The sequence below is a fragment of the Nuphar pumila genome, chromosome 5 (assembly GCF_984573655.1).
Source record: "Nuphar pumila chromosome 5, dmNupPumi1.hap1.1, whole genome shotgun sequence".
NCBI lineage: Eukaryota > Viridiplantae > Streptophyta > Magnoliopsida > Nymphaeales > Nymphaeaceae > Nuphar > Nuphar pumila.
Window position 1 is genome coordinate 105,395,955 of NC_143253.1, and position 24,414 is coordinate 105,420,368.

The window sequence follows — 24,414 nt, forward strand, 5'->3', positions numbered from 1 at the left end:
GGGAAAATGAAAAGAACATCATTATCAATGCGTCATCCCCAAAATTATTGATCCGCACAATGGAGCAGATCTTGAGAAACTCATCGAGATGACGGTAGGGGTCTTCATTGCTCAGACCATAAAAAGATGGAAGCATTTGGATTATGTTGGCCTTTATCTCAAAATGTGAAGCTCCTACAACGGGTCTAGCGATGCAGGATACGAAAGTATATTCATTAAGAATAAAATACTCCCTCAGAGGATGGGTCAACTGTTGATCCTGAGCCATGGGGTCAGATCGATGGGCTCTCTTAATAAGGGACTCAGAGTCCTCAACTATCTCAGCAAGCTCGAGGTCAAGCGAGTGTTGCCCTTGTATGCACCTAAGGGTAGATCGATACAATAACCATCCTAAGTAAAAGGCTTTCTACCTACCTAACATGAAGTGTGTCCAAACCATACAGCAGGTAAAGAGAAAAATAAAACTAGAAAGCAGAAAATAAACAAACATCGCTGGTGTAACTTTCATAAAAGCAATTTCAATACCAACATGCTCAACAATTGAAAAGGATTAAAAAGTTGGTCCCAACCAAGGAAGATCTTAAGTAGGCCACTTAGAGCGTATACAAAGTGATACATCTGCAACTATTAATTTGTGCACAACTATAACATGAGAACCCTAAAACCCTAATCTATCATATGTAACCCCTAAAAAAAGGATTGTTTAATAATAAACCTTAAAAACCTAATTAATTATATTCATGTTGTTTAATTATAACACCTAAAATCGAAACAAAAGAAAAACGAGAAAAGGTGAAGAACAAGAACAATACCAACAACAAGTGAAAAAAAGAAGAAAGAAGAGCAACAACAAAAACAAGAGGGAAAAAGAAGAAGAAGATCAACAACAACAAGGAAGAACTAACCATCGCTTGGAGGGATAGAAGGAGAAGTAACAACAGAAGCCGATGGAGAGGCTGCAATGATTGGGGTGTGAGCATGGTGGTGGCTCTTCACTTGAACCAAAGGGGGACGCGGTGACAAGTCTATTCCTCAACTTGAAATTTTACTTGAAATGGAGTGTTGAGAGAGAGAGATAGTGGTGGCCGGCTCTGCATTGGGTTGCCACCGACCGTGGTGGTTGATGCTGCGTTGGTTGCCTGAGTCGAGAAAGATAAAGGGAAATGCAAAAAGGGTCATCAGGCCCTTTTTATAGATGTCTATAATGGTAATATAACTATCATCATTATAGAGTAAAACCCTATAATAGCAAGTGCCAGATCTCATCGTTATTGATCTATAAGAGCAAGATCTTCTAGCCATTAAATATATTCATTAATATGTTTTAACGCAATATCTAACTACCAAAAAATCTCATCATTATACATAGGTCTTTAACGACGAGATGTGTGCAGGGGCAAGGCATTCATGGGGACATAAATATCACCGTTATTGATGAAGCTATAGCATCGACATTCATGACTGTAGTAGAGTAATAATAATGATATATTTATGTCTGTGCTATTACCTATCAATTAGCAGGGATAAAAATTTTATTGTAATTACTTTATCAATAGCAGCAAGATTTTTTTGTTGTCGTTAAAGAGTCGCCGCTATTGACCCTCATCCTTGTAGTGTTGCAAGAAAAATCAGGTCTTTGATGATATCGTGAGATTTTTACCTCACTAAGATGTAATTGTAATATTGACTTAATTAAGTTCAACATAAAATATTGTTTTATAAATGCTACATGTATAAATCAAAATAAATTTTAGAAGAAAATGCATAAATTATTTCACTGTAGTGGTTCCCATGAACACCAAGCAAATATAATACTGCTAATTTTTTACTTATGCTTGACCACAAGGAGCGTTAAAATAAGAGAAAATTCTATTTAGTGGCCAACCTTTTTGTTCCTAGTTTCAAAAGCCAGTCATGAGTTTTTGAATTTTTTGATATGATCCAGAGGTTTTCTAAAAACTACAAAATAGAGACACAAACTTAGCGTCCATCTAACTTGAAAAACGTGAATTCCTTTAGTTTTTTATGTTGTCTTTTGAAGTTGAAAATACTTATTTTCCCTTGTAGGAAAGAAAAGGGCAGTATTGTCATTATAGTTCAATTTATCTGAGATTTAACCTGAGTTAATGCACAATGATAAGTATATGTTTATGTGTGTCGCAGTTTCTAGAAAACTAGAAGTTCTAATCAGAAAATTTAGAAAAGTTAAACCCGTTTTTGGAATTACCCGGAAAGATGTCCTCTAGATGAAATTTTCCCTCATCAAACACCAAAGTTTCCTTTCTTTGAAAGCAAGCCAATAATAATTGATGGTCATCATGAAACCTACAACCATTTTCTAAAGAAAGCTTAAGATTTTTTTATTTGATATATCAAATAGGATCCAGGGTCAACCCTCTAATTTTCCACTGGGTTGCTGGACCACTCTTGGATATGGATCTGTTTATTTAGATCCAAAATCTTTAGGTGACAGATCCAAATATACTAATCTTTCATGAATAACCGGATCCATCAGATTGGATCTAGGAAAGAATGGAATTAGATTCGTATGATGCGTATGGCTCACAGATCTCTTATTTGCGTCTGGATCTGCTTGTGTTTAGCTTGTTAAAGGAGAGACCCATACGCAGTTCTGGATTTATAACTAGGCCAGCTTAGGGCTTCTTTGGGTGACTACTGAGATTGTAAGGGTGCAGACGGGTTGAAGTTCTGGCTTGGGTCAAAGTCGGATCTGGGTGACATAGCGTGACACATTTTTCCTTTAAGGGCATGTTTGGAATAATGAATTTATTTTCACATATGAAAATTAATCATATCATTTGCATCCTATGTATCAGTTTATTATGTTTGTTTTGAATTATTTGTGTGCATAAATATTTGTTCCAAGTATCAAACACCGACTAAAAGAATTTGGTAGAGGAGGGGCCCACTCTACCAAATTCTTTCTGGCTCTTGGAAGTGTTGAAAGGCATGCCTGATGTGTAATAAAAAGCATGATCAAGTTCATGAACTCTAGGGCCGTGCATCAACTTAGTCATATTTCGTGCAAGAGCAATGCCAGAGAGTTCATGAACTCGATCACGATTCATGTGTGATGGCAGCTAAATTTCTATAAGCCCTAAACCCTAAACCTTAATTAAGTTCTTTTGGCAAATTAAAAGGTTGGGACCAAATCAAGTTCTGGGTCAAGTCAAGAAGATGCATTAATTATTTTCACAACAGGAATTGGTAATATACTTGATTGAGACGGCGTAGACTAGATCGCCTTGTTGAATAGACAAATAAAAAAAGGCTTGGACACTCTAATTCCTACTATTTCTTAACACACTCAAACTGAACCAAGTCTGCTAGCAAAACCTGGTCCTACTAACTTAGATTAAGAACAAAGTGACGTGAGCTTGAACTAGGGCCGCAAATGGATCGGACATGTTTTTTTTTGGATATGATCCTTTAAGTAAGATCCGAATGTATATTCATATTGGATTCACATCTGTTCAATCAGATTCGGGTCGGATTCAGATCAGCATTTTAAATTGGATCTCAAATTGTTCTGATTCAAAATCTGACCGGGTTAAATTTTTTACATGTAAATAGCTTGTTTTTGTTCTATTTTTTCCTGATCCAGTATTACCGCATGTTTCATATTCGGATTCAACCTTACCTCCTTTGATCTGATTCGGATTCGGATCTACTGCTAACATTTCAGATTCAGATATGGCAACATCCAGCATGAGTCCGACCTGTTTTCACCCCTAGCTACCTTGAACAGTCACAGACTAATTAAGTCAAACATCCCTAAGGCAGACTAAGTCATACATCCCTAAGGCCTTGTTTGATATGTGGGACAATACTGTTCAGTGGGGACATCGTGGCCCTATGCGGGTGTCTCATGTTTGAAATGCTGGACAAAGCGGTCTCCACAGGGACATAAGGCTTAGAGCTACATGTATCTCTGACATGACCGTCTCCTCCTCCCCCCATCAGACTAGAGATCCATTTATTTATACTAAATTTTGAATATCAATTGCCCGTTTTTGGGTCGGATTTAGGATTCAGCATTTACTTACCTCAGATCTCAACGTGAGCTTTACACCATAAATCAGTACACGGTTTTGAGATTCAAGGAATTCAAATGTCCCATAATTCTTCATGATGACCATGGCCCATGAAGAGTTGCAACTAGTCTTGAAAAGGCTGGATCTGCTCACACACTCTTATCGACCATGAACAAGATCCTTGACAATAGGGATGTCAATGGATCAAATTTTACCCGATATTCCACCGAATCTGACTCTGTTTTAGTAGGATTTGGTAGCCCAAAACAATATCCGATTATAATATGATGCAGACATGCTTTTGATTTTTTGCTACTGAATCCGACAAATATCTGGATTTGATGGATATCCGAATCCGATTACATGTCAAAAAGGACATATGGTATGAGCTTTTCACCACTGAATTTGGCCAACATCCAATTAGTCAAATCTGGTATTGGCGGCATCCGGTCCAATTCCCAACCGTTTATATCCCTACTTAATGACCCCATTTTGCAGATATGGATTTAGATCCAAGTCCGGGCATAAAGGACCATTTCTTGAATCAACGCCAAAATGAAAACACAAAAAGTTACAAAGAAAGGGATAATGCCAAAACAAAATCTTGATATTTCCATAATAACGGATATTTTGAAAATATCGCGATGTTTTAGAGGATTTTATCGGTTTCCAGAAATACTTGTGACTGACTTTATAATTTTGTGAAGGACAGGAAAGTAACTTTATGAGTTGACTTGCTAAGGCCTTCGTGTGTGAACGTTCCATATTTTTAGCCCAAAAAAATAGTGAAAAACCAAATCATGGACAAGTCAAAAGGGGGGAACCCCATGGGCACGCAATCGACGGCCAAAATTGCTTGATCTTCAAGTTAGTCATCGGTCTATCTTTCTTTTTCCCCCAAACGCGTCTGTTGGATAAACCGGTTGGGTAGAAACTCATTCCAATAGAAAAAAGAATCGGGCTATGCCGATTCCTACAAAAGTCTGGTCAAACTGGACTCGTGTATGAATAGGTAACCAGACCCAACCCGACTCACTTGCTGGATTTAGCTCACTCTGACACGAGTCAAAAAGTGTTCGTTTGTCGGTCAACTGAGCTGATAGCAGTGCGTCGAGTTAACGAGTGAGCCCACCACGATTACCATTTGGATTGCCAAACCCGTCTAGGTCCATATGACTTGACTCAGAGAACTAGACCCTGATGCATGGCGAGTTATTGGGCTTGGTATGTTCTCCGCAAAAACTCATGTTTGACCACTTGTGCGCAATTTTTCTTGAGTCCGGTTCGTTCTTCTCATGCAATGTTAGTGAATTCCTCGACTTTGGATCGAATTTGCTATGCTTTGGACCTGTTCACCCAACCCGTTTGAACTCACCTAATGAAAAATCTGTAATTTTAATGTCACCGCCGATACTGGTATTAGGATCTTCTCAGGAAAATTCTCTTGCTAAAAAAATTAGATTTTTTGAAAAAACATAAGAAGCTATCAGCACATCCAAAAATGTGAAAAAAATTAAAATACATGAAACAAAAAATATAAAAAAAACGTACAAATTAAAATGGTCTTAAATCCTAATTTTAAATCCCAAATCTTATCTTATATTATAAAAGCTGAAGCAAGGGCATCAAGTACTTTGTTACTTTTTATTAATTGACATTCTTCCCATTGCCACGTGAGTTGAGAATGTAATTAAAAGTTTGTATGAACATTTGTGTAGAGTTTTCATAAAAAAAAAATGCTACTTACATGACACATTCTAATTTTTCAAAAATTAATTACTATTTATAACTGCTCTCTCTCTCTCTCTCTCTCTCTCCCTCTCCAAAACGTTTCTCTCCCTGTAGGCATAAAATGAAGAATTTCCCTTCTTAATGGTCATACAAAACTAACATATTTTTTATAATGTTTTAAATTTGTCAATATGTTTATGATCCTTATTATTTTTCTTTTCAATATTGATAAATGTATATTATTTAAATAATGTTAATAATTCTAGTCCATCCAAATCACAATACGTATAAATAACAAAATTTTTTTTTTTTACAAGAGCAAGCTCTTGTTGAGGGACGAGCCAGCTAAGCACAAGCATGAGCCAAGCCACGAGCTTGCTCTTGTAAAAAAAAACATGTCCTGTTCCATAAAAAAACTAACATATTTTTTATAATGGTAAATGAGCCAAGCCCAAACATGTCCTGTTCCATTTGTTCTGCTCGTTTACCACGCCTAAGTCCGTAACACCAACTGAGTCGAATCGACTCGGTTCCAACGCCCACTAACGGATCCATCCCCACTGCTGAGTCAAGAAAAGCCAAAAGAAAATTAAAAATAATTAAGAAAAAAATTTAACGGGTCTCTCACTGACTCATAATTCTCACGCGCTTGCTTCCCTTCTTTACCAAACGCAGAGGCTGATAAAGAAAGAAACCTCTCTCTCTCTCTCTCTCTCTCTCTCTGAAGAAGACGAAGAAGAGAGGAGCAGGGAGGTCGGGGATGGTGACGCTAGCGCAATTGAGCCCGCCGCTGCAGGCCGTGGTGGCGGCTGCCGGCGGATTTGCCGGCGTGGCCGTCGTGTTCCTCGTGCTGCGCTTCCTCTGCTCCCGAAGGAAGAAGGCCACCGATTCGCGAGGGCTGGGGCCGCAGGTGGCGGCGGAATCGGGCAGCGTCGCCTACTTCGACCGCTCCCTCCACTGGATCTCGATGACGGACCTGATCGCCGCCACCAACAACTTCGACAACTCCGGCATCGTCGGCGACGGCAGCTTCGGCCTCGTCTACAAGGCCAGACTCGCCGACGGCAGGCTCGTCGCCGTTAAGAAGCTCAGCAGGGACGCCTTCCAGGTACCTTTCCCCCGTTATATTGAATTTATCCCGTTATTTACACCGTTGTGCGTTTGTTGTGTCAATAGCTAACCCGTTTTTAATACGTTATTTTTTGTGAGTTATTTTTATTTAATTTCTGTTGGCGCTCGTTGGAATAATTTGGACAAAGTCTTGGTTGGGAAAAAAAAGAGTTGTAGGAAATAATTTTCTAACGGCCAACTTGTCGGCATTATTAACACTATTTTAATGCGTTATTTTGGGAAAGGGTCTTAGTGAATATTCACTGCGTTATTGAAGGATATAATTTTGAGTAGAAAATATAATTCGGGGTTGGTTTTTCACAACGTTCTTGTTTCACCTATTTCTTTTTCAATTTTATTTCATTCTTCATCTATTTCTAGAATTAGTTTATTTTTTCCTTTGTTAACTTTTTTTTCTTCAATTCTGTTCTATTTTAAGTATCACTGCTAAATGCGATCTAAATTTAGAGATTTCTGAAAATAATATAGAATTACATTTAAGCGTTTTCCATCTGTTAGATAATCCTTCATTTTTTTTTTTGTTGGATAATCAAAGGAAAAACCTGCACTACTGACTGCACATTGTTAGGCTTCTGGTTGGTAACACCCTTTGAGGTCCCCTTACCCACCGGAGAGTAAGCTTGGACGGCAAGAGATGTCAGCCATGTGTTTCGAACTTGTGATGTCCTGTCAACTTGATGACATTCTCAAGCTACCCCTACCAGATGAGCGAAGACCTTGTGTGTTCAATCCTTCATTTTTTTTTTTTGGATTGAAGTTTGGGAAAGTAGGTGTGTTCGGATCTTAGATCCGACAGAGATCTGTTTTGCAATGGGGCCCATGCTAAGAATTCAGGCAATAAAAGGCTGAATCTTAGGATAATAGGATGTATTCGAATACCTCAATCTCAAACACATATATTGTTTTTGGTGTGGGACTCATCCTGAGACTCGAGGTAAAAACAAATGTAGTTGAATCTCAGATCCACTCCACAATGAAGATCAGAAGAGTTAGTCAAAGGGATCGGCTGAGGGATTCAAGTGGCATCCTAATTAGGGATGCAAGTGGATCGGATCCAGCATAGATCATTTGCAAATTTTAGCTGTTCTGGATTCGATCTGGATCTGACTCCTCATGTATTTAGCTGTTCCGGATCCGATCTGTTTGCATTCCTAATCTTATTTGACCCAAAATTGAGTTAAGAGTGCTTGGTACAAATGGACTTGAAGTATACATTCTTCACCGGACGTACTATAAGAAAAACCATCCCTGTTCATGCCTGATAAAACAATAGTTTTGTCTTTTAAATTGAAAACTTTTTTTAATAGACTTTAAATTGAAAGCTTACTTGCATTGGACCCAGGTCTGGTATGAAATTTCATAAACTTCGCTGTTGTATACTAATTGAACTCTAGCTGGGAGTGCAACCTCAATTTTTAATTGGACCTCCTCCTTTATTACAAAATCTGCATCTGGTCGAATATGAAATGGGCCAGAATCGGGTCATACCCGACCCATTGACACCCTTACTTGGGTAGCTTAGTATGAAACATCCTGCAACTTTCTTAGAGCGTCGTTGAAGGCCTGAATTGGGCAAGGCTCCAGTTTTGCATGGCAATCCTTATGAGGTTTGATTAATGATCAATATAGTTAAAACTACGGCTGAACATCGGGTTAGGTACTCGATCCAAGATGGGTCAGGTGCGGCCCAATGACCGATAGCAGCCGGGCTCAACCTGGCCCGATTAATGATTGGCCGGGTTCCGGTCAGGGCTGAAACAGTTTTTCAATGGATCCTGACTAGGCCCTGCCCATTTAGTAATGGGGCTTAAAAGGGCCTGACCCAGCCTGATAAATCCCTAGCCATGCTTGAACCAGACAAGGGCCAGGTCTAGCTTTCCACAAGCTAAGGTTTAGGTTGGGCACCAACAGGTCCTGGGTGAGGCCGGGCTGAGCCTGGGCCAGCCTGAAGTCCACCCCTACTAACAAATCCATTGGAAGCAATTTTCTGTTCCTTTATTTAAAATTTTAAATATTTTATTGTTATTCTTCTTCTTCTTGTTGTCGTCAAAATAAATCACTATTTTGTGTTTTATACCCTATAAGTGAAACAAAAGTGTTGATTTTCATGCATTCAAATTTCACCACCGAGTAGGGGCAACAACTAGTGGATTCGAACTCGGATGTGACTTTGAGGTGCTGGTATCAGGTCCGAACCTACGTCCCATAGGACCAACCATAAGAAAAACCATACCTGGGTTTTATAAAGATTACATGAACCAACTCAGTTCATACCCAGTAATATTACAAATTTTATCTTTTTACATTGAAAAATTCCCAATTTTAGTGGGAACTTGGACTCGGGTCCAGTTTGAAACTTTAAAAACCATACCCAGATCCATATGTTAATTGGATCCTTCGGGTACGTCCTGGATTATGATTGGTTCTCCTTCTTTATCACTAAAACCTGACTCTATAGGGGGTTGGCTCCGGGTCAAACCTGACCTATTGACACGCCTGGCACTTGGAGAAGCAATACTCTCTCTCTCTCTCTCGCTCTCTCTCATACACACATTGACGTTGACTCCAATACTTTGAAACTTGGTAGGGCCTGCGTGAATTTGAAGCTGAGATGGAAACCCTGGGCCGAGTGATCAGCCATGAAAACATAGTCAAGATCCTTGGCTACTGCGAGCATGGTGCCGACCGAGTCCTCGTCTACGAGTACAAAGCCAATGGTAGCCTTGACCAGTGGCTCCATGGCGATCCTCCAGATTCGATCTCGGCTGGACTCACTTGGCCCATCAGGGTCAAGATCATCAAGGGTGTGGCAGCTGGGCTCACCTTTCTGCATGATGCTTGCCAGCCAAGGATCATACACCGCGACATTAAGGCCAGCAATGTACTTCTTGATGAGGAATTCCGAGCCCACATTGCTGATTTCGGCTTGGCTCGGAGGGTCAACCCGAGTTACTCTCATGTATCGACTCAAGTGGCTGGAACCATGGGCTACATGCCGCCGGAGTACAAGAACGGATGTGCGGCGACCATGAAAGGCGACGTCTACAGCTTTGGGGTGCTGATGTTTGAAGTGGTCACAGGGAGGAGGCCAAACCTTGCAGTGGAGGAGAAGGAGAAGGAGAGGGTGAAGCTGGTGTGGCTGGTCAACTGGGTTCATAGGCTAGTCGATGAGAGGAGGGAGATGGAGGCCGTTGACCAGGACCTCATAGAGGATGGCATTGAAGCCAGTGTCAAAGAGTTCTTTAGGATAGCTTGTTTGTGCACCAATGATGACGCCAGAGAGCGACCCCTAATGGCTAAGGTTGTGTCCATGCTAGACCTTGTATAGAAATGGAACAACAGTCCCTCAAGGGGCGTAATCAATAATTAGATACATCCCTATGGCACCAACGTGAGCTCCACTTGTCTAGGAGGAGCAGCTAGTGAACGTCACTTTGTGTTGGGACGTTGCAAGTTCAAATCCCAATGGTATCGTTGTATAACTGGTAGGGGTCTGCCTAACCCCAGCTTGCCTTTCAAAAAAAAGGATACATCCTTATGGTTATATGGGTGCATTTGATTACCTCAGATATGTAGTCCGACGCCCCCCTCCCCCGAAATCCGAGGGAAGGTTGTATTTGGCCTAAAATTCTGTTTTGAGATCCTCTGTTTGCAAGGAGGGTGGATCAAGGCGTGGACCCTATGGCTCAATGCATGAAACCTTGGTTCTCTCTCTCTCTCTCTCTCTCTCTCTCTCTCTCTCTCTCTCTCTCTCCTTAGCAGGGATCAAGTGCAATGTGTGTGCACAAGAAAAAGTGATGCCCTGTTTCCTTGCACAACATATGTTGATTCAGATGATGAGCCCAACAAAAGATGGGTTCCTAGCATGTTTTATGGGGCACAAGGACATATAGGTAAGGTAGAGCTGGTAAACAAGCCAAATGAACCAAATGGAGGGTGTTCAAGCTTGACTTGTTTCTTGTGCTGATCTTGAGCTCATGAAGAGCTAGAGCTAAAATGAGCTGAACACAAGCTAGCTCATGGATCTTAAACTTATTGAGCCAAGCTCGAACTGGCCGATTTATAAAATAAATAATTGTTTCAAACTTGTAAGCAGTAAAATTTGAACTCTAAACTTATTGCTTGCAAGCACTTCAAACATCTACACTCTATGATGTAACATATATGCGAAGTATATATTATGCATTAGCTAGTCTATACAAGCTGAGCTGAGCAGGAACATCGCTTGTTCATGTTCGGCTTGCCGAGCCTGTTTTTATGAATTTGAACAATCTTGGTACAAGCCAACATGAGTCAAGCCATGAGAGACTCATCTCGTCTCCCAGCCCTACATGTAGGCGAAACACCATATTTACTTGCACCTCATGTGATTGGAAATCACATGAGTTCATTTCATGTGATTTGAATAATATGATCATAAATCATATGATTCTAAATCATAAGGGGAAAATTGTGATTAGAAATCGCATTTCAAGTGAGTGAAATGACCCCAAATGTGATTTCAAAACTCATTAACCCATTTTTCTCATGTTTGCTTGGACGTGAGAAATCGGGCAAATGCGAATTGTTCTCTCACCCACTGGGAAATAGAGAATGATTCTCATTTGGGGGCCAATCAGACATGCTCATATTGTGCAATCAAATAAGGTGACCTTTTTTTGTGTGCAATTACGTTGCACTCTCTGTGTGTCTGTATATTTGAGTTTGTGGTTCAATAATCCTAAGCAGGGCGTGCTTAGAGCTCTAATGGCATGGATCAAAGGCGTCTATCTGGGTCATTTGCCTCTTTCTCAAGGTTGCTAGATGACCTGCCCTACCAGACTGACTTGGGCCTATCAGGCGAGTATCCGGCAGCTGTTAGGTGTAAGAAGGAAGGGAGAGAAAATTCAAAGAAGAAATTGGGTTGTTTAAAGGAAGTAGTCTTGATGAGGTGGAATAATCCCATATTGCTTCTGCTTGAGTTTTCTGTGGGCTTTATAAGCCACTTGAGAACTCATACACTTGTTCTAGAGAACAAGAGAGTGGGATGACCACCACACACATGTGCGTGTGCCCGCCTGCCGTGCCGTGCCGTGTCATGTTGAGCCGAGTTCGGGTAATTGGCCTTTTAGGGCCATATCCAATCAAGACAAAGTACCTTTTTACCCAAAGTTTCTTTGGTTATTTGGATTCGGTAACGGGTTATGGGAATGGATAACGGGTCACGACTCCTCGTAGACCGTGCCCGTTATGGCTCTTCGGATTCTGTAATGGATCTCGATTTTTCGAAGTCCGTTATGGGTCACATCCCCTCGGATTCCGTAACGGGTCTCATCCACGCCTTGTAACCGTTCGTGGGTTATAAAAGCATGGGTAGGGACGGGGTTACATAGAGATTCGAGACGCTTAAGAGAGCTCTGCGATTTTCCATCTTCCCGATTGCTCTCTCTCTCTCTCTTTCTTGAGTTTTCCAGAAAGGTTGTTCTGCAACATTTGGTTCGAAGAGGTTGTTTTCGAAGGACGACCCGCCGGAGTGCACCGTTCGGTTCGTCGTGGCTATTGTATCATGAGGGAAGGACGCCGGACCCTGATTTGCACAGTATGTTGGGGCGAATCTTCTCTAAGGAGAGTAATTTCGTACGCCTTATCCTTTTACACAGTATTAACATGCTTTCGTTGATTTCATTGTCTTCTATGCAACTGTTTGTCTATTTGTTGTTGTCTGGATTTTGGTTTTATGCGGAACCTGTCATGCTTGCTCCATGTTATTGTTTCGGTCGTCTGTTGATCGTGTTGTATACTTTGTTGTATTTCCTGATTTATATCATGTTTTATATCATGATGACGACTGTGAAACTGTGTGATCCGAAATATGATCTAACAGCAGCCTCATCATACCACAATCAAATGGCATCAGGAGCTGCTAGGTGGGCAGTCAAGGTTCAATTCTCATGGCTGTCGCCCGCAAGCCAATGCGTAGCATAGGCTCCTGGAGCAAGGGTCCTAGCCTCGGAGTTTTACACTACCGGTGCAACGACCGTATTTATGGCAGGCTGAGCCAGCACGACCAGGTCTTCATGCCGGGTGCGGTTTCTTCGGGTTATAAATTAAAAAAAAATGGCATTAGGTTTCGTTTATTTGGCCCTTCAGGTATGTCAAAAATCGGTATTTGATCTGGGGTTGGTGGCTCCTATATATAGAAAGAATTACAGCAGGTTATTCTCTAACAGAACTACCTCCCTCCTTTCCATTCACTATTCTGTCCAAAGGGAGGTTCGATCTCTTACTGAGATCAAGTGGCCTGAACAGGACATTGCATGGATAGGGGCAGACCGTTTGGGTAGCTGACCTATTTTGCTTTTTTTGTATTAATTACTTGTGCATAAATTTGTTCATGTACTCTTTCTATCTTGAGGTGATTTCCCATCGCCTCAACCTTAATAAAAGTTCATATATTCTCAAAAGAAGAAATGACTGGCCTTCTCAGTAAGAGTTGAGCTCAACCGGTTATAACAACCAGGTAGGAAACTCAGCAGGTCAGAGGTAAGTTTCGGGCCTAATGGGCTTCGGGTCGAGTTGGCTCAGGCCCACTTGATTTTCACCCCTAACTGCATTTTGTTAACATTTGGACAAAGATTGGTATCCACAACAATGCCCCCATATGGTTGTGATTGCACATTTCTAGTGTGCTGCTGCTGCACCTGATCACCAAAAATATGCAATGACATTGCACCTGATCTCTACTTGGTTCACTTCAGATTTCAGCACATGTCAGGGGAGCAACTTTAAGTTAACTTCAAAGCTTGAACAACTAAAACCACATCTTTCAATAAATTAGCCTATGGATAGGGTTTAAATGGACACATTTTGCTGGCTTTGACCCGATGTCACAGCAAAATGCCATTTAGTTGGGAGCTCTACCTGAGAGGGAGACGATAATGGAGATGATCAGCGCGGAGATGGGTCGGTGAAAAATTGATCGATTCAGCCAACGGGGGTTTCACTTGTCTGGTAGGAGCAGTTAGTGCATGTCACCTTTGTGTTGGGACGTTGCAGGTTCAAAACCCAATGGTATGGTTGTATAACTGGTAGGGGTCTGCCTAACCCCGACTTGCCTTTCAAAAAAAAAAAAAGTTGATCGATTCAACTCTATTCTATTAGATTTTTAGTATTTTTTAATAAACATATTCACCTAATGAACTGATTTTTAAGGGTTCCTGTCATCTGGTAGGGGCGACTTGTGAATGTCACTAAGTTGACGGGATGTCACAAGTTCAAAATCTACGGGTGACATCCCTTGCCGCAAGGTCGAAGCTGAACGTACTCCTCAGTAGGCAAGGAGGACCTCAAGGGTTTTACCAACCGGAGGCCAGCCAATGTAGGATCAGTGATGAGGGTTTATTTTACCTTGGATTATCCAAAAAAAAAAAAAACATTGCAACAAATCCAACGGATTTCACAAATTAAAAAAATCATAGCTTTCAAAAAATATGATCTAACTATGATTCCTAGCAAACAAACCCATGTGTAACACATCCATTGAGTTAGATTAAGTGAGACAGATGTTACCGACCCTGAAGCACATACTTATTTTCTTATCTTTTTTTAATTGTTGGTAACCTACCCATGAAACGAGTTCCAACCTGAAATGTTGGGTAGTTCGTGGCTTAGTTGTTAAACCGGGTGCCTATAAGTTTCTTTTGGTAACGAGGGAGTTGGTAACAATAAGAAAATGGTTCTAATTTAAACAACCATTTGATAAGGATATTCACAAGTGCTTACCTTGCAGAAGAGTTTTTTTCTCAAATCCAAACACAAATTGATAGTTGCTTGACTTTCAATGCAATTAAGGCATTTTTTTATGACGAAGAACCCTTGCCAAAGCGAGGAAAACCCTGGGTGAGGCCCCATGACCACCCCGCATTTCATGGCCCAAAAGCTACAGACACACCCATGCACCAGTGGGGTTTGATCCGGTGACTTCATCTCAGCACCTTCACAACCACCCCACTGGCCACGCGGGTGACCCCCGCGAAGGTAATCAAGGCATTTTTATTGTAATAAACACGGCATTTTTTTTTTCTTGCTACAAGGTCGACTCGCCATTGGCTAGGGGGACTTCAAGAGTTTCAATCAAGTGGAGCCGGAGACCTACCAATGTGTGGCCGGTGATGTTTTTTTTTTTCTTGACCTAGCAATAAAAAAGTATAAATATCTTTTGCTATTTTTGGAACTTTAAAAAGCAATTTTATATTTAATTTTTTTTTTCAAGTTCTTTAGGCTTGCTATGTTAGCTTATGTACTATTCTTAATGACAAACTACCTATTGGAGGCATGCAGTAAACGGAGTGGATCGTCTAAGTCCAATAAATATTAGCTATTTAAGCGTAGGACCCATGTAAAAAATATGACTGATATTTTAAAAATATCGTGATATTAGTGTAATATCTAAAAAAAACTGATATAAGGTCCTCAAAGCGCGACATTTTCAAAATATCTCTTTCCCAATGGATATTAGCGCACCGAAAACAAATTTTTTAATATTGATTCTCTTTCAAGTTTTTATTTATATATCTATATTTTTACATATATATCGTTTTTAAAGTTTTTATTTTGATCCAACTGATGACACTCATGTGGATCCCAAACTCTTACTTTAGCAGGGCATATTTGCTATCATATATATCTGGGCAAAACCCTACATTTTGGTGAAAGCCTACTTCTGCACAAACATGTATTTGGTTGGGTAGGGGATAACTTACCAGCATGTATTTATGGCTGCAAATAGGTCTGATATGGGCTGGGTCAGGATTGACCTGACAATGAGATCCGCCTTCAACTATTAATGGATCCGGTTCCAACCAGATCGAGATCCGACTTAGAACACATTGTAGAATTCTGGATCTGCATAAGAGTTGACCTGTCTGACATTAGATTCACGGAAAACAGGTCGTTATAGTGGTTTTCATGTAAAATAGATAAATTGACTCAGACTCGGCTTCGACTTAGTACCGAACCTCTTTATTTATCTAATTCTGACCCAAATCTGATTAAACCCGAAATTTATTTATTTTGAGTCCGACCCGCTTATAAAACAGACATTATTTTCTGGACGGTATCTGCCTGAAATACCTTCAGTCATGTTAGATATCCAATCCAGATCCTACCAGCATACAATTATTGGATTGGACAAGGCACGACATGGACCTGGGTCTAAAAGAGGGCTCGGCTGGGTCAGACAGGAGTGTTGATTACCCAACATCTATGTCACAGGGACACGCCATTTCAGATGCGTGTCTCCTCAGTGACACGAGCAGACATGCCAACACGGACACCTACACATATGGTATTATTTTAATTGGCCTGATTGCATAAACCAAATCAGATGTAAAAAGTCTACATCCACAACAAACATCTAATATATTTATTAAAAAATATAAACTAATGAGTATCATAATCATGAGTCACATGAATATTAGATTATATAAGCTATTGATAGATATAATACATAAACATGGAACTAATTATTTGATCAAATGACAATTCATAATAAATTTCAGGCCAATCATGCAAGGTTGGTGCCACCAAGAAACCTAACTTCCTTAAGACTGATTGATAGGATATTGAAATCACACAATCTGTAGGTGGTGAAATTGGATGCCACTGAAAAATTGTTACATGATCTTCAGCATTTGAGGAAACCTTCTATTTTATTGTTGTATCGCTACACACCAGATCTTTTAAAAACAATAATTTGTTTTTAGGTATCCAACCACCCATAGACACTTGGAACACAAACTAAAAATCAATCTTTAGGGAGTTGCTTTGATTCACACTTGTCCACAACATTGGAATAAGCTAGGAACAGGACTGGTAAGCGAGCAGTACTGAGCTGGGACTGTTTGGCCTTAGCTCGTTAAGGGTGAACCCGAGTCGAGCCCCAACTTGTCATGACCCCGATCACGAGCTATAGCTAACTCTTTTTCTAAAAAAGTTTACAACAACAACTACGCCTTCATCCCAAAACAATTGGGGTCAGCGATATGAACCAAAAAAGAAATTCATTTTGGGTCTTCCACATGAATCCTTTTCCTCCAATCATTTCTATCCAATGTCATGTCCTCGGTGAGGTTCAAAGCATTCATATCCTTTCCTATCATCTCCATCCAAGTCTTCCTAGGCCTACCCCGACCTCTTTTAACTAATATATTTTCCCATTTCTCCAACACTACAAGAAAACCGTGGATTAGCGACGGCCTCTATCCATCGCTAATCCGTCACTAAGCCGTCGCTAAACTGTTTAGCGACGGCTTAGCGACGGATTAGCGATGGATAGAGGCCATCGCGATTTTTTGCTCGCTAATTAGCGAAAAAAATTATCTGTCGTTAATTCCGTCGCTAATTTGCGACAGATTAGCGACGGACATTATCCGTCGCTAATCTGTCGCTAAATTTTAAAAAAAAAATAAAAAAAAATTGATCCTTGTCGGGCGGTATTCCGGCAGCACTAAGCCGGACTTATACCGCACCCGACAGGCATTGCATGCACATAACGATCGGTCTGCCTCATCGCGAACCGGCGTCGCCGTCCTCCATGAACCGGTGCTCTCCGGCGTCGCCGTCCTCCATGAACTGGCACCATCATCTTCCGTGAACCGGCGTCGCCGTCATCCTCTGTGGACCGGCGTCATCGTCCTCCATGAACCGGCGCCAACGTCCTCCAGCGATCGCCGACCGTCCTCCGTGAATCGACGTTGTTGTCCTCCGTGAACCGGCGCCGACATCATCCAACGATTGCCGACCGTCCTCCGGCGTCGCCGTCCTCCGTGAATCAGCATTGTCGTCCTCCGTCAACCGGCGCCGACGTCCTCCAGCGATCGCCGACTGTCCTCCGGCGTCACCGTCCTCCACTCTCATGTACATGCTCTCCAATAAGCTCTCCGACGTCGCTCGGTTTAAATCGAGCGCGGTCGATTTAAATCGAGCGCGGTCGATTTAAATTTCAAATAGGGAGAGAGGGAAAATTTCGCGCTTGGTTTAAATCGAAAATTAGCGACGGATTAGCGACGGAAATTTTCCCTCGCTAATCCGTCGCTAATTAGCGACGGATTAGCGACGGAAAATTTCCCTCGCTAAATCCCTCGCTAAAATGTTTTCTTGTATTGAGAATTAGCGACGAAATACTTGTTGTCGTTAATTAGTCGCTAATTAGCGACGGATTAGCGATGAAACAACTTTCATCGCTAATCCGTCGCTACTTAGCGACGGATTCATTAAGAAAGTTTTCTCTAGCTAATCTGTCGCTAATTTGCGACGGAAAAAATTCGTCGCAAATTTCCGTCGCTAATTAACATTTTTCTTGTAGTGCAACCTTCTAACTGGAGCATCATTAGGCCTTCACCGAATATGTCCAAACCACCGTAAACGATTCTCTCGCATCTTATTTTCAATGGGTGCAACACCTACCTTCTTACGTATCTCCTCGTTCCGAATCTTATCTTTTATTGTATTTCCACACATCCATCTAAGCATCTGCATCTCAGCTACACTCATTTTTTGAATATGATGTCTCTTGGCAGCCCAACATTCCGTACCATATAGTAAAGCGGGTCTAATAGTCATCCTATAAAACTTTCCCTTCAACTGCAATGGCATTCTACGATCGCACAGCACTCCAGTTGCACTTTTCCATTTCATCCACCCAACCTTTATCCTATGATTTACATCTCCATCAATTTCTCCATACTTTTGAATGATGGATCCCAAATATTTGAAATAATCATTCACCGGTATTTCTTGCTCACCAAGCTTCACTACACTCCCATCACTACTTCGTTGCTTACTAAACTGACATTCCATATATTCAGTCTTACTCTTACTCAACTTAAAACCTCTAACTTCCAATGTCTGTCTCCATAATTCTAACTTAGCATTAACCCCAGCTCTAGACTCATCAATCAAAACAATATCATCAGCAAACAACATACACCACGGTACATTTTTTCTAAAAAAGTTTATTTTTAAAATTTGATAATATTAGGATAAACTAGGTTATTCATCAGAAAAATAATGCAATGCCTCTACATACTGCTTTTATGGATATGTGGGTGCAATCAATGACTACTTTAAAGGCCAGCATCTCTCTCTCTCCAAAAGTCAGTTCAGTTCCACTCATCCCCTATGTCATCTCCCATCTCCGTACCCCTTTTAAATATGAGATTCAAGTTGTTTCGATCAAATCTGACCCTATAGATGGATCACAAATTTGAATCGCCAAAAAATCCTCCACAAAAGCCGGATTTTGGTGATTTATATGTCAATCTTTACTAAATGTATGATGTAGATCACATTTACGGGATTCCATTTGATCAAATCTGCTTGAATCAATGAAATCCCAATGAAGGATATGAAGATAAGGATGACATAGGGATGAGTGAAACCGATTTGCCCAAAAGGAGGGGGAAGAGAGAGTATCATGATTCATAAATATCACACTTTTCTGTCTGTGTTTGACCAAGCCATCATGCAAATCTTCAAAGAGGATTTTGGTCAGGACGATGACCATGTCAAATGGGAAGTTTCAAACCAACAATCTGATAACAAATGATATAGACCCTGTCCTCTATGGCCTCAGAGGTACACAGAGACAGGGAATCACCAACCTGCAGGCACAGAGAAGTACAATTCAAACTCCTAACAGAGTATACATTTATTTATTGCTGATTGTTTATTTAATTCTCAATAATTCATAGTCCTCGTAACTGAAACCTACCAACATACAGTATAGGCTTGGATGGAATCGAGGACAATAAACAAATATATAGCAAGAAATATTAATGAACATTTAACCAATGAAATTAAGATTTGCTAAAGAAGGAAACCACCTGCTCCCTGCAGTTCGGTAGGTGGTCTATACTTCTATGCAGCCTATAATAATTTTTTAATAAGAATTGCGGTAAATTTTTTGAAGACTACAGGACAAATCTCTGCAGTGTCTTGATCACGGAAATAGATGCAAAAGAATAAAAACAGGAGGAAAAAATAAAATTCACTCAAGAGAAAGAAAATGAAATAGATAACATGAACAAACATTGTTCAAGAAAAGATAAATAAAAATTAGGAGGGTTTTTGTAAATTTTTTCAAAGATAAATAACACTTGAGCCCTGGAGTTGAATATTTCAACCACAAGCAGTGGCCTGAGGGTGAAAAGAAGGTGATAAGAGAGGGAGAATGGCGATGAATGTTCTCTCTCTCTCTCTCATATTTAAACACGTCAAAGTTGCTCTTAACACAGTCATTATCTCCGAGTTGAATGAGCCTCACGATAGTGGCGCATGTTTGGACACATAAGACATGATGTGTTTACATGAGAGAGAGATAGAGAGAGAGAGAGAGAGTTGTGTTGAGATCTTATTTCAAATGGGCGACTTACATTCAAATTAAGTGTCAAAAAATGCTGATAATAAAAAATTGGTGAAAATGTAAATGTGTATGATTTCCTTTCTTTCCCTTCTCTTTTTTTTTTCTTTTTTTTTGGTCAGGGTTATGGTATTTATGGTCAAAAGTAATGGAAAATGACCAACAACTTGAGAGCCCACCTGAAAAAGAAAAAAGCATACGCACCAGCATAGAAGATTTAATGCATGTCATTTTTTACTTTTTGGCTGGGTGAAGGGAAAACTCCTCATTACCACACGATGATATAGTGACAGGCCTTTGGCCGGTAAAACCTGCTTTGAGGTCCCTCCTGCACACAACCTTGCAGCGAGGTATAGCTCTGTGGGTTTCAAACACGTCTCATTAACATGATGTTTACAAGTCACTCGTATCAGATGAGTGGGCCCGTGTGGGTACATGACCATCTTTTTAATCTTTTTAGTATAAAAGAGCTCCATAAAGAAAAAAAAAGAAAAGAAAAAAGTTTAAAACAAGTCACAAAATTATATAGAAACTAAGTTTACCTAACACTCTTTAATTGTATTGAATAAAAAAACAGTCAACTAAATTGTAAAAGTAGAGATCAGAATAACTTTTAGGGCTTTTGTGCAAAATAATTCCTGCTTTTTCGGCTATTTGCAAATTAGTCAATGCCTTGGTAGAATTTACAAATGGTTCTCGGCTTTTTCATTAACCCTTGCAAATTAGTCATCCCTAATGTTTAGGGGTGTCAATGGGTCGGATTTGATTCGGACTCAGGTGAAACCAGACCTAGCCCCAATTTTTCCGGTATGGTATCGGTTCCGGATCTGAGTATAATCAGACCCATCATAAGAAAAATCATATCCAGACCCAATAAGATCTATGAACCAAACACGTGCCATACCAGGTAAAACCATATTTTTTATCATTTTTACAATGAAAATTTGTTGGTCCTAATTAAAACTCAAGTCGGGCCTAGGCCTGGTATAAAATTTCACAAACTAAACTCGGGTCCATGTATTAGTTGTCCGAACCCTTGTCTTAATAGGGTCTTCTTATTTATCACCATATATCCAGACCCTAAAGGTTTGGTTCGGGTAAACCCGACCGGTTGACACACCGTTAAAGACGGGGAAATCAACGGTTCTGCTCTTAAGGAGGACCATTTTGCAAAATGGTAAAAAAAAAGGCAGGGATTAAGTTGCAAAACGTGGGAAAATTAGTTTTCTACCCTCATCCAAGGACAGTATGTTTTTAGGGGGGAGGCATTATTTCTTATTTTTAAAACTGTACTCTGTAAAACATACCTTTTCAGAAATATGGTATACAAGTGTTTAAATTCATTAATTTCTGAACATGTATTGACCCCACCTTGCAGAAATGGTGAATTTTTCAGCACCCATCTAAAGCAAAACAGAGGAAGAAAAGTGGTCGCCTCTGATTCAAGTTCTGCGTCGATGATGCATTCTGTTTAAGGAAATTTAGCAGTGCAGTTGAAGATGGGAGTTAGAAATTCGGGCCTTATGAGGAAAAGAGGAAGAGAAAGGGTGATGGTGGTTGACAAATGAGAAGAAGAAGAAGAAGAGAAGGGGAGTGTAGTCTTATGGGGAATCAATGACAGGAAAGCTCTTGTTGATAACCTTGAGAAAAGGTGTTGCTAAGAGGCTTAGGGGAGATGCCATGAATGTCATGGATGCCATCTCTCTCTCTCGTGGTCGTTTCTAGCATCTGGCAGGGAGCTGACTATTTCTATAAGCCAGCGGTAAATAATGCAGGAGGTATCCTTATCTTGGGAAAGCGGTCTTTAAATTTATCTCAGCGGGATGTGGGTCTTTTCTCTTTGTCTGTTGCTTTTAATTTGCAGACAGTTGATAGAAGAGCAGTGGTTTCTGTTGTTTATGGACCTAATTTCGCCGTCATGAGGCCCGCTTTTTGAGATGATTTGGATAGGGTTGTCGTTTCCAGCGCGGATTGTCACCTTCTTATGGGGGATTTCAATTGTTTGTTATCTATCCATGACTCTAATAACCTCGTAATTCCTAATCCCTCTATGCGAGGTTTCTAAGACTTTGTTCACCGTCATTTTCTCTACCCTATTCCTTTAACCGGGGAGCGCTTCTCTTGGTCGAATATGCGGTCTCGTCCGTGTTGTAGGATCCTTGATAGGGTTTTTGTCACACCTAATTTATTGGACCTCATTCCCGACGTTAAGTGTGTGTTGTTTGCTCCCTCTATCTCGAATCATGGGCAGATCATCACTCATTGGGGGGATGGCTTCCAACCCACTAGGAGCTTTGCGTTTGAAGAATGGTGGCTTCAAGAGCCAGATTTTCTCACGGTTATTACTAATTCTTGGAACAAAACTGTTGATGTGCATTGGGTCGCGCTACGTATTCAAAATAAGCTTTCTCGTCTAGCTAAGGATATCAAAGCTTGGCTTCACAGTCGTAAGGTGGAGAAATTTCAGCAAATAGCCGCATGGGATCAAGAGATTTTTGAGTTGTATCAGTCTATGTCTTCTCCTGACTCTCTTTCTGATTTGCAACTTCTCAATCTTCAGGCCAGGTCCTTAGAATTAACTATGCTCTTGAAAAACTGGAGGATCAAAGAGGAAATTCGTTAGAAGCAAAGGTCTAGGGTGAAATGGCTTGCGGCTGGTGATGGCAACACTAAATTTTTTCACTCATATGCTTCTCATCATCATAGGAGGAAGGTTGTTCCTTCTATCTATATTGAGGGTGTTTCTTATCTCAATCAGCACGTTAATCTGGCAGTCTCGCTATACTTTAAGAACTTATATTTTGCTTCGTTAACTGCGGAGGGTGTCTTTGGTAATATCCTAGTTGGCTCAATTCAGCTAGAGCAAGCCAGATATATGCAAAGAAGGTTCTCTGAAGATGAGATTTTTTCGGCCATTAAGGATCTGTCGGGTTGGAAAGCGCCTGGCATTGACGGGTTTCATGTCTACTTTTTTAGAATCTTTTGGGACTGTGTTAAATCAGACGTGGTGAGTATGTTTGATGAGTTTCATCGTAACTCCAGACTGCCTTATCATTTGCATGTTGCTATTATTTCGCTCATTCCGAAAGATGATGAGGCCAATGATATTTCTCGATTCCGACCAATCTCATTTATGAGTGCTCTCTATCGGATGTTTGCCAAAGTTTTGGCGAATAGGCTGAAATCGGTGGCTAACCAGATTTTTTCAGACTCTCAGTTCGCCTTTATCCGTAATAAGAGAGTCCAGCACTCGTTCATCATGGCGTCCGAGGTGGTCCATTCCTTACAACATAGTGGTCAACCTTATTTTGTCCTTAAATTAGACTTTCATAAAGCTTTTGACTCTGTGCATTGGCCATTCTTATTTCAAATGTTAGTAAATTTCGGTATTGGTCATCATTTTTCTGGTTGGGTGAGAGAGCTGGTCTCAAATGCCCAGGCCATGTTAAATATCAATGGTATTAGAGGAGATCGGTTCAAGCTAGGGCGGGGTTTGCGGCAAGGGTGCCCTCTATCACCTTTGTTGTTCAATGCAGTTGTTGAGGGTCTTGTGGTCTTGCTTAAGCGGGCTGTTGTATCGGGTTTCATTGATCCTTTGCGGGTTTCTGACTTTCCGGGTCATATTCTTACTTATGCTGATGATATGATCATTTTTGGTCGTGCAAATGTTCAAGAGATGCTTAGGTTCAAGCTTATCATTCAGTTCTTTCTCTCCATGTCTGGGCTTTCCCTAAATGAGACCAAATGCTTTATTACCATGTTCAATGTTAATGCCAATATGCTTGCAGTTGAAAAGAGAATTTTTAATTGCACTACATCTGACTTGCCTATTATGTACCTTGGCTTGCCGTTACAAGTGAAGCCTCTCTCTTCAGCGGCTTGGGCTCCGACACTTCAAAAAGTGAAGCGCAAATTGCTTTTGTGGCAGTCGTCTTATCTCTCTAGCGCTGGACGTCTAACCTTAGTCAGACATGTTCTTTCAACTATTCCAGAATTTTTCATGTCTCTGTTTGTGATGTCTGTGGGAGTAGAGAAGCAGCCGACGCGCTTGCTGGCAGGCTTTCTATGGTCTGGGTGTAAACTCAAAGGTAAGCGTCA

General features: G+C 40.6%; 1 protein-coding gene across 1 annotated transcript; it reads left to right on the forward strand.

The window, feature by feature from the left end:
- Nucleotides 1–6,450: 6,450 nt before the first annotated feature.
- LOC149838005 (Protein kinase superfamily protein) lies at nucleotides 6,451–10,458 on the forward strand. Its single transcript, XM_090006311.1, has 2 exons — nucleotides 6,451–6,894; nucleotides 9,505–10,458. The coding sequence occupies exons 1-2, from the start codon at nucleotides 6,547–6,549 to the stop codon at nucleotides 10,243–10,245; spliced, it is 1,089 nt and encodes a 362-aa protein (XP_089862437.1). The 5' UTR covers nucleotides 6,451–6,546; the 3' UTR covers nucleotides 10,246–10,458.
- The last annotated feature ends 13,956 nt before the right edge of the window (nucleotides 10,459–24,414 follow it).